Raw genomic sequence first — 11193 nt, 5'->3', positions numbered from 1 at the left:
CCTCCCTCATTTGCTCCATTCAACTCTGCCAGAACCCCACATTCCTACTTCACCCTCTGAGACCATCTCCGGCTCAGGTCACCCTCCTTCCACCCTAATTACCTCCACTCCATTTCCCTCCCTCCACCCCACTCTATTCCATTTACTCCACTCCACCCTCCTTCCACTCCATTTCCCTCCACGCACACCATTTCCCCCACTCCAGCATCCCCTCCACCCCATTTCCCCACTCCCCTCTCCCTCCAACCCCGTTTCCCCTACTCCCCTCTCCCTCCATAAAGTTTCCCCCACTCCCCCCATCCCATTTCCCCCACTCCCCTCTCCCTCCAACCCGATTTCCCCTACTCCCCTCACCCCGTTTCCCCCACTCCCCCCATCCCATTTACCCCACTCCTCTCTCCCTCCATCCCTGTTTCCCCTACTCCCCTCTCCCTCCACCCTGTTTCCCCTACTCCCCTCACCCCATTTCCCCCACTGCCCTCTCTCATCATCCCATTTCCCCCACTCTCCCTCCCTCCACCCCATTTCGCCCACTCCCCTCCACCCCATTTCCCCCCACTCCCCTCCACCCCATTTCCCCCCACTCCCCTCCACCCCATTTCCCCCCACTCCCCTCCACCCCATTTCCCCCCACTCCCCTCCACCCCATTTCCCCCCACTCCCCTCCACCCCATTTCCCCCACTCCCCTCTCCCTCCACCCCATTTCCCCCACTCCCCTCCACCCCATTTCCCCCCCTCCCCTCTCCCTCCACCCCATTTCCTCCCCTCCACCCCATTTCCCCCCCTCCCCTCCCCTCCACCCCATTTCCCCCCCTCCCCTCCACCCCATTTCCCCCCCTCCCCTCCACCCCATTTCCCCCCCTCCCCTCCACCCCATTTCCCCCCCTCCCCTCCACCCCATTTCCCCCCACTCCCCTCCACCCCATTTCCCCCCCTCCCCTCCACCCCATTTCCCCCCCTCCCCTCCACCCCATTTCCCCCCCTCCCCTCCACCCCATTTCCCCCCACTCCCCTCCACCCCATTTCCCCCACTGCCCTCTCTCATCATCCCATTTCCCCCACTCTCCCTCCCTCCACCCCATTTCCCCCCACTCCCCTCCACCCCATTTCCCCCCACTCCCCTCCACCCCATTTCCCCCACTCCCCTCCACCCCATTTCCCCCACTCCCCACCACCCCATTTCCCCCACTCCCCACCACCCCATTTCCCCCACTCCCCACCACCCCATTTCCCCCACTCCCCTCTCCCTCCACCCCATTTCCCCCACTCCCCTCCACCCCATTTCCCCCCCTCCCCTCTCCCTCCACCCCATTTCCCCCCCTCCCCTCCCCTCCACCCCATTTCCCCCCCTCCCCTCCACCCCATTTCCCCCCCTCCCCTCCACCCCATTTCCCCCCCTCCCCTCCACCCCATTTCCCCCCCTCCCCTCCACCCCATTTCCCCCACTCCCCTCCACCCCATTTCCCCCACTCCCCTCCACCCCATTTCCCCCACTCCCCTCCACCCCATTTCCCCCACTCCCCTCCACCCCATTTCCCCCACTCCCCTCTCCCTCCATCCCATTTCCCCCTCTCCCTCCATCCCATTTCCCCCTCTCCCTCCATCCCATTTCCCCCACTCCACCTGCCCCATTACTCTCTCTCTCCATCCCACTCCACCATTCCCACTACCACAATTCCCCTCTCCCTGAGGTGAGGAGGCGCGCACGCAGGCTTTCCCTGGGCCGAAGGGGCGCGCACGCAGGCTTTCCCTGGGCCGAGGGGGCGCGCGCGCAGGCTTTCCCGAGCCGGGGGTGTGCGCACGCAGCCATTCCCAGTGGCAGGTGGGAGTGCGCGCGCAGGGCGGGAAAGCCGAGCGCGAGATTGTCGGACGGTTTCTAACTTTTTTTATTCGAGAAAACCAAACTCAAACCCGCTTCAGGAGACTCCCCCCCTCCTCGGGGGAACTCTGCGGAGCGACTTTTACCTCAGAATTTCCAGCTTGGGATCGAGCCGTGTTAGATAATAACGTGTTTATATTTTTAATTTCAGGTGATTTTTGTTTCCCCCAAATCCAAACCCCCTTCCGCCAGCATGAATCTGAATTGTTTTGTTTGAGCAGTCGACACAATCGTCTCAGCGGCGCGGGGGCAAAGCCATTCGGCCCTTCTGCCCTGTACTAGCCCCACCCATCTATCCAATGCGCACCACCACCACATTTTTAGAGTAATCGGGTGCTTTGGGGGCGGTTTCCCCCTTTCGATCCGCGCCCCGTCGCCCTCAATAGTTGCACCGTCTTTGCTGGACTGATCAACCAAGGAAAATAACCATCACGGGGTTCCACTCTCCTCTTCAAACGTCTCCTTCCCTGCTTGGACAAGGGGCTTGGAAACCGAGCCTTAGCTCCTACGTTCTATCAACGTTGCTAATTATGGAAACAAAAAAAAAATGCTGTGTACCCCCGCAACCCTTGCAATGCTACTGACTGTGGGATCTTGCTGTGCTCAAATTGGCCACTGCCTCATGTAGGCTGCATTCACAAATGGGATGACCCAAAGAGGTGTTGAATTGCAAGTCTTTTTTTTGGATTTCACTCCACGTCTCCTCCAACACCTCAGCACCCCTCCATCCCCCAAAAAGTAACCCCCCCCCCCAATTCCCACCCCATCTCCTGCCTTTGACTCCCTACATTGCCCACCCCCATCCATGCGCTGTTTTACCCCCCTCAACCCTGGACTCCAATAAAGCCCCCTTTATCCTGCCTGTTTAATGTGTGCGATGTTGGGGGATAATGGTGCCCGTAGTTGAACGGGTGCGATGTTGGTGATCTGCTTCCCAGAAACAGAGACCAAAATGATTATTGTGTATTGCATGGTATAATGTGTCTTATTTGTGAATTTTGTTTCAGCCTGCCTTCCGTCAACAGACATTCTTGATCACCCATGAAACGCAAAAAGAAGTCTGGAAACCCAAAGGTCGAGGAATGTGACATTTGGTTGGACACAAGGGAGCTAAAGAGGAAGAAAGTGGAGGTTTGTATTTTTGGGGTTGGCATCATCTTCAAAATCTCATAACAAATCATGTTTTTCTCCCCGTTTATCAATGATTATCTCCACACATGGAGGATTTGGAGCAGGTGCAGAAACGTTTACCAGGAAGCTGCCAGGATTAGAAGGTGTGGGCTATAAGGAGACGCTAGAAAAACTCTGGTTGTTTTCTCTGGAGACTGAGGGGAAAGAAGTCAATAAATCATGTGATGCATAGAGTTGATGGTCAGCATCTTTTTCCAAGAGTTGAAATAGCTAATACTAGGGGCCATGTGTTTAAGGCAAGATGGGGAAAGTTCAAAGAAGGATGTGAGGGGCAAGTGTTTTTACACAATGTGGTAGGAGTCTGTTTGGTGCTGGCAGGAGTGGTGGAAGAGGGCAGGACCAAGGGCAGAGTGAAGGGATTAGTTTAATCTGGCGTCATAAATGGCCGTTCCTGTCATGTACTGTTCTGTGTTGTGCAATTTCAAATTGATGTCTGAGAATCGCTCCAGTAAAGTATCTTAGAACATTTAACAATGTTAAAGACACTATATGACTGCATGTTGTCACCAATCAGTAGGGTGCCTGTAATGTGTAACTGATCTTCTAATTATTCAGCAACTCATTCTCTATAAAATTGACTGAGGAGGTACTTGCTCTGCACCTAGCAACGCCATAAATTATCCCCGTTTCAGAGTCAAGGCATGAGCTGCTTATTCATAGCTATATAAGTTGGATGAGTGATCTTGTTCTATTTTAGTTTACTTATTTCTAGTTTCTGTACATTCAGGAAGACGCTACAGACAGAACACAGGAAATATTCCTGACTGGTCAGCTCAAAGTCGAAGCTTCTCCATTCCAGTCATAGCAAACTACATTGCGGAAGAACACTATTTGGTTATCCGTGCTTGAGTAGTCTCTTTTGAGAAATCAGAAACAGAAATTGCTGGAGAAACTCAACAGGTCTGACAACATCTGTGGAGAGAGAGAAACAGTTAACGTTTCGCGTCCAGTCATAGAGATTTATAGCATGGAAACAGACTCTTTGGTCCAACCCGTCCATGCCGACCAGATACCCCAACCCAATCTAGTCTTACCTGCCAGTACCTGGCCCAAAGCCCTCCAAACTTTTCCTATTCATATATCCATCCAAATGCCTTTTAAATGTTGCAATTGTACCAGCCACCACCACTCCCTCTGGCAACTCATTCCATACAAGTACCACCCTCTGCGTGAAAAAGTTGCCCCTTAGGTCTCTTTTATATCTTTCTTCAGAACACAGTTGTGAAGAAGGGTGAGTAGACTCGAAATGTTAACTCTAATGTTTCTCCAGCTATTTCTGTTTTTAATTTCAGATTTCCAGCATCTGCAGTGTTTTATTTTATCTTTTTAAGGGAGCAGTTGTGTTTAGTATCACACCCCCTGCGTTTTGTCCATAATCTTGGGAAGTTCTTCATCCACAAATGCATACTTTTTAGAAATATTTATGGAATGATCTTCCAAATCCGACAACTCCTTTTTGTGAAACAATTTCTCCTTACCTCTCACTAGATCCTCATAGAAAGAGACCATTCAGCCCATCGAGTTTGCATTGACCCTCCAAAGAGCATCCCACCCACACCCAGCCCGCCACGCAACCCTGCATCTATCATCTGCACATCTTTCGACTCTGGGAGGAAACTGGAGCACCCGGCAGAAACCCATATAGACACGAGGAGAATGTGCAAATTCCAAATTTTCTTCTCATGCTTTTGAATGTGTTATCACCTAAGAAAATATCTTTTTCTTTCTCTATCAGAGCATCTCATCATCATCTTGCTTTCACCTCCCAACCGTTGCTCCAAGGAGAATAATCTGAATTTTTCCAACCTTTCCTCTTAACTGAAGTCTCTTGTCCCTGTGTTAAGGTACACATTTGAGAAGGCTCAGGGAATCCCTCTCACGGTTTTTCCCCGAGATTGTACTCTTTGGAAGTCTGGAATAAAAAAACTCTTACAGTTTAGTTTAATTTTAATTATCCCCTTCATTAATAGCATCTCTGTTACAACATAACACTGATACCTATAAGTCAAGCTTACTGGATTCTATTAACCCAGGTGAGTAGGAATCACTGTTCTTTCAAGAGTACTGGCCGGCTACTACATTATACTATTACAGACTATTTTTATACACAAGTTTACAAAGGCGGTACTGTCACAAACACAAAAGTTAATGAAAGCACTGCATGTTTTGAACTAGATAGATAATAGCGAAGGACAATAATTCGGGAGAGAAGGTAATTGATACCGAGTTTTATTCCGAGGTCAGAATTAAACATTATTTATTAATTTCAAAAAGGAACAGCCGTGAATGTTATCACTCGGTGTCCTGTTTGTATAGATTCACTGATGTTAAGGCAAATATTCTTAATAATCTTACCCTCTCTGCCTGTCTATTTTCTAGTGTGCAGTAAATGTGTTCTATAATTCAATTACATTTTAGTCTAAATGGTTAAGGGCATGATTTGGAGATGTCAGTGTTGGATTGGGTTGTGGAGAACCACAACTACCTGATGAAGGAGCAGCACTCAGAAAGCTAGTGCTTCCAAATAAACCTGTTGGACTATAACCTGGTGTTGTGTGATTTTTAACTTTGTTTAAGGACAAGTTTTAAGGCTATAAACTTTCTCACCTGATAGCTTTTTTTTTTAAGATCTTTACCTTTTTTGCTGGTCAGCCAGTTGGTGCTAAGATAGGAGCAGAAGGGATTCTCTTCATGCAGATGGTGATGAACCTGTGGAATTCTCTACCACAGAGGACTGTGGAGGCCCAGTCATTGAGTGCATTTGAGGCAGAAGTTAATAGATTAAGGAATTTAGGGATAATGTGGAAAAATGGCATTGAGATAGAAGATTAGCCATGATCTAGTTGAATGGCAGAGCTGGATTGAGGGGCCAAATGGCCTACTACTCAAATTTCCTGTGAAATCTGGTGACATGAATTAGCCACAATACTCTACCTGAGGCCTACGCAGTGATATATGTAAATGATATTATTTTTTCAGTTTGCGCTGGTGACAAGTTATTCCTAACTTGTTTTATTTTTAAATTTCTTTTCAGTCCCATTCCATTTCAAAGCTGCTGAATCCGCTGTCCAGAAGGAATCACACTGCCGAGGTTGCTCTAAATTTCACTCAGACAAGGGCTCCTCAGCAGTGCATAAAACAGACAACAGTCTCTTCCTTCTTCTTTCCAAAGGCTAAAGGTATGAAAACCTACTTTGCTATGTGTCATTGAGATAGCTGTGGGGACTAACATAAATTTGAATCAAATTCAACAATGCTGAGTTTGTGGAGTCTGAGCAGTCCCTCATGGACCCTATAGTATATACTGTGAGAAAGTTATCCAGTAGAGATTGTGGTACAAGAGACTAAGGGGTTCAACAGAATCTAAGTAGGTCTGGCAGCATCTTTAGAAAGAAAACAAAAGTTATTGTTTCAAGGTCAAAATGACTCTTTTGAGATCTTGTTAGATCAGCCTCATCATTAGAATGATACAGCACAGAATGAAGACATTCGTCCCATTGTGCCCATTCTGGCTCTTTGAAAGAATTGTCCAATTAATCCCATGTCACCTGCATCAAAAGTTGTTTTCTCCTTCAAGTATTTATCCAATTCCTTTTTGAAAGCTCCTATAAAATCTGCTTCCACTGGCCATTTGGGCACTGTGTTCTAGATCACAATGACTCATTGAGTAAAATAACTTCTCTTAATCTTCCTTTGTCAATCAGTATCACTCTAGTTCCCAACACTGGAAAGGTTCTCCTTAATTATTCTATCAAAACCCCTCAATTGTGAATTGAATATTGCCTTAATCTTCTGCTCCAGGCAGAACAATCCCCATTGAATCAATGATGTTTGTGTTTGATTTTTATTTTAAGGTACACACTGTTATGTTCTTTTATGATTTGTTTTAAAAGGTGGCAATAGGGTGGAAGTGCTTACTTCACAAATAATAATATGTAACCACTCCACCTTGGCAACTAGCAAATGTCAAAATGACTTCTCAGAACCATCTGAGTCATTCCTAGTTACCAGATTCTCTTTCTGCTTTGCAAGTGTAGGAAATGATGGGATGTTTGGAAGTGAAGTATTAAGTGCCTGTTTGAACCAGCAAATAAGCTTTGTTTTTCTAAAAATATGCGCTGTTCATAAAATGTGTAAAAGTACATTTTATACCCAAGTCAACTTTATATAAAGTGCAAAGCAGGTCAGTTTGTCTCAGCACAGTATGTGGCAACACACTTACGATTACAGCTTCTGTTCACCTACAGCAAGCATACAGCATGAGGGAGCTTTACACAGTTACCAACTCCATGATGTACTATGATGGAAGGGCCTCAAACAAGTGACCTTTCTCCATTGAATCTCTGCAGCGGCACCCCAAGCTTCTAATGCATCCCTTAGCACCTAGTCTGGCCTGAATTAGCAGAAAACAATTAAAATAAATTACAGTAACCAAAATTATGCTGCAGAAACTCTGGGCAGAAAGCAGAACTAATATTTTTAATTCAGTGACTCTTCATCAGAACATCAGATCAGTTCTGATGACGAGTCACCAGACTCTGCTTTTTTTCCCCCACAAATGCTGCAGGTGTGCTGAGTTCATCTAGCTCTTTCTGTTTTTGTTTCACACCTCCAGCATCCACAATTCTTTTAATAATTAGTTGATTTCCTGTGGTGTTCCTTTGTAGTCAGCTTGGGATCTGCACACAGTTTAAAAAAAAAACTCAATACTGGTTGGTTTTCTGGTGGGAGGTCAGGTAGAAGCTATCTGCAGTGTTCCTCATCAAGGTAAGCCTATGGCTGCATTTGCAAAATGAGAACCGTTATGTGTAAGTCGGACCAAGTTCTGTGCAGGATTCCAGGGTTAATGTAATTAGAATTTTAAAAGGAAATTCTAGTGGCTTGTGAGAATACAGGTGGAGATGAATAGTATTGACACGTTGAAAGGGAAGCTGGATTAGCAAATCATGGAGAATATATTGATAGGCTTAAATTTAGATGGGGATGAGATGAGGCTCATGAATTACCAGCACAGAGCAGAGGAAGTGAATACCTTGTTCCTGTATTGTAAATTCACTGTAGCTATATTTTATAAATTCAGTGATTGGACAGTGAGGAGTGACAATTGTAATGATCAATAATACTGATAAATATCCCAGTTTCTCTTTATCATTTATTCTTCACAGGTAAACTTGCAGACCCCACACGCATATCAATCCTGAGTGCTGTGGGTGCTGCCTCCCCAAATTCTGTCACTGAAAAGGAAACATACACAGATCAGCCTGAGCTGATCACTGACAATGATTTCTGCAGAGACAACTTTGGCTACTCCACTCCTGTGGGCCACGAGGAGAGGTTGCCGTCAATCTTAAGAGCTGTCCACTGCAGCTCAGAGGAGAGAGTGCCTCTTTGTGGAACTACACATGGCAACACTACCCACATTCTAAATAAGCAGGCTCACCAGATGTTCAAGGAAAGAGAACATTCCTGTCTTAAGGGTGGTGCCAACATCAATATTGTTGAGTATGAGCTACCATCTGCACATGGTACTGCAGGAGTAACATGTGCATCTGTTGCCACTCCGAGTGAGCCTCCTGATGATTTTACTCAGCTGGATTTCACTCAAGACTCACAAGGAAATAGAGTTATCTCGCACAGGAAGGTAACCAGATCACCAGCCATGAATTACACATCATATAAGGGAATGCCTGTTCCCGATGGGAAGTCCACTGACTTACCTGCCGCTGCGTCAGAAATCCTGAGCATGCAGAGTTTCGAAACAGGGTTACTTGGCAAGCTTACTTCCACACAACAAAATGTGAACAGACAAAAGTTATCGAAAAGGCAAGAAGTGGCACACTTGCCTAAGAAATTAAATTCAGATTGTTTCAGAGATGTATTTTCAGAGAACAAAGAAAATGTCTTTGGGCCCATGTTGAACTTTAATCTAGCATCTTTGGAAAGACCTTCGCTATCACCAGGAGCCAACTCATTTCTGCACCATTGGAATGTACCCCAAGGTACTGAGGTTTTTCAACAGCCCAAAACAGCATGCAGTGATCAGAGTGTGCTGTCACTCCTGTTCAGCCAAGACTCCCAGGGAAACAGAGTTATCTCTCACCGGCGCACAGACAGCAGGCATGGAGTGGTCATTACCAACAATCGGAACCTTCCATTGGGCGTCAATGGCGGCATATGCTATAATGTTCCTCTGAAAGAGAAACTGCATCATTCAGGCCTCTGGTGTGAATCATCCAGCATAGCACAGTTGAAATATGATGACACAGTCTGTCCACAAGCAGATTTGCTGTTTACACAAGATTCTGAAGGCTATGCAGTGATCAAACATTGTTAAAGATGGATGTATTGACTGCTATTTTATTTCTTTGATTGTCGGCTTTCTCCCTTGTGTTCTGTAGGCAAGTTAAAGATGTTATAAAGAATAAAGATTTTTCTAGTGCAATCAAAACTTGTACTCAATGTGCAGCATTTAAATTGTGCACAAATTCAATCAAACATGCAACAAAGCACCTGAGAATTTCACTTCCTGCCTGCCTCCTTACACAGATATTCTATTTTCAAACTGAGGATTCATGTGACAAATACCAGGTCCATACAGTGTGCAAAAGTTTCTTATCTCTCATCCTAGAGGCTCCCAGGGTCAACACTGAGGGAGTGCTGTACAGTTAGAAGTGTTGACTTTTGAATGAGTTGTTAAACTGGGGGCCCAGTAAATGCAAAAGATATCAAAGTGCTGTTTCAATGAAGAGCATTGAGTTCTCCCCCATTGTCCTGTTCAGTATTTATCTTTAAAACAACATTACTAAAGGTAGGGTATCTAGTCAAGATCATGCTGTTGACTGTGGTAGCTTGGATGCATAACATTTGACTGGAGTGTTTCATACATTATAACTGACTTCAAAAGCACTGCATTGCCTATGAAATACTTTGGGACATTCTGAATAGTATAAATGCAGGTCTTTTCTCAAAGGATAGCTGGCATGGGAAATAGATAGTACCTCATTGGTGCATTACATATGAACAACAGTGAACTGGGAAAGATCCTGGCCCATCCATAACACCATAAGAGCAGCATTTGGTTATTTGATCCATTGAGTCTTCTCTGGCATTCAATCATGGTTGATATGTTTCTCAACCTCATTCTCCTGCCTTGATCCCCATACTAATAAAAAAAAACTATCTCTGTCTGAAAGACATTCAATGACTTGGTCTCCATAGTCCTCTGTGACAATTAATTCCACAGATTCACTGCTCTCTGGCTGAAGAAATTCCTCCTCCTCGCACTTCTGAAGGGTCATCCCTTCACTTAGGCTGTGCCTGCAGGTTTTAGTCTTTCTTATTCATGGAAGCAAATTCTCCACATCCACTCTATGTAGGCCTCTCAGGATTCTGTAAGTTGTAATGAGATTTCTTCCTCATCTTTCTCAACTCTTATCAAGTACAAGCGCAGAGTCCTTAACTGCTGCTCAAATAACAAGCCCTTCATCACCAGGATCTGGAATGCCTTGTCTGAGAGTGTAGTCAAGGTGGGTTCAGCTGAGGCTTTCATTAATGAATTGGATATTATTTGTAAACAAAAAACACTAGGGCTGTGGCACTTTGGTGAATAGCTCTATCAGAGAGAGAGCACAGATGTGGCAGGCTGAATGACCTCATGTTCTGTAGCTATGTTTAGAGTCATAAAATCAAAGAGATGTATAGCATGGAAACAGACCTTTTGGTCCAACTCATTCATGCCGACCAGATCTTCTAAACTAATCTAGTTCCATTTCAGCACTTGGCCGATATCCCTCTAAACCCTTCTTATCCATAAACCCATCCAGATGCCTTTTAAATATTGTAGTTGCACCAGCCTTCACCACTTCCTCTGGCAGCTCATATCATACATGCACCACCCTCTCTGTGAAAATTTGCCTATTAGGTATTTTTAAAATTTTTCCCTTCTCACCCTAAACCTATGCCCTCTAATTCTGTCCCCCCCACCTGAGGGAAAAGACGTTGTCTATTTACCCTATCCATGCCCCTCATGATTTTTTATAAACCTCTATAAGGTCAACCCTCAGCCTCTGACACTCCAGGCAAAGCAGCCTTAGCCTATTCAGCCTCTCCCTGTATTTCAAGC

General features: G+C 45.6%; 1 protein-coding gene across 3 annotated transcripts; it reads left to right on the top strand.

The window, feature by feature from the left end:
- The first annotated feature begins 1857 nt into the window (after window positions 1–1857).
- On the top strand, window positions 1858–9513 carry aunip (aurora kinase A and ninein interacting protein). Of its 3 annotated transcripts, none has more exons than XM_043683353.2 (4): window positions 1858–2031; window positions 2888–3011; window positions 6106–6250; window positions 8237–9513. In XM_043683353.2, exons 2-4 carry the CDS (start codon window positions 2922–2924, stop codon window positions 9403–9405), a joined length of 1404 nt encoding a protein of 467 aa, XP_043539288.1. In that variant the 5' UTR covers window positions 1858–2031; window positions 2888–2921; the 3' UTR covers window positions 9406–9513. The 3 variants fall into 3 exon arrangements, with proteins under 3 accessions (XP_043539288.1, XP_043539285.1, XP_043539287.1); XM_043683350.2 differs by having other exon boundaries at window positions 2888–3026; XM_043683352.2 differs by lacking the exon at window positions 1858–2031 and adding an exon at window positions 2107–2539 and having other exon boundaries at window positions 2888–3026.
- The last annotated feature ends 1680 nt before the right edge of the window (window positions 9514–11193 follow it).

Source organism: Chiloscyllium plagiosum, unplaced genomic scaffold, assembly GCF_037043375.1.
Source record: "Chiloscyllium plagiosum isolate Xiang-an unplaced genomic scaffold, Cpla_swu_hap1 HiC_scaffold_44, whole genome shotgun sequence".
In the NCBI taxonomy this organism is placed as follows: domain Eukaryota; kingdom Metazoa; phylum Chordata; class Chondrichthyes; order Orectolobiformes; family Hemiscylliidae; genus Chiloscyllium; species Chiloscyllium plagiosum.
The sequence above is the reverse complement of the archived record's forward strand: the minus strand, read 5'-3'. Positions and strand labels throughout refer to the sequence as shown.

Coding starts and splice junctions, on each gene's coding strand:
- aunip (XM_043683350.2), top strand. CDS start 2,922: ATGAAACGCAAAAAGAAGTCTGGAAACCCAAAGGTCGAGGAATGTGAC. Junction 3,027..6,105: donor TGGAGGTTTGTATTTTTGGG/GTTGGCATCATC, acceptor ATTTCTTTTCAG/TCCCATTCCATTTCAAAGCT. Junction 6,251..8,236: donor CTTCTTTCCAAAGGCTAAAG/GTATGAAAACCT, acceptor TATTCTTCACAG/GTAAACTTGCAGACCCCACA.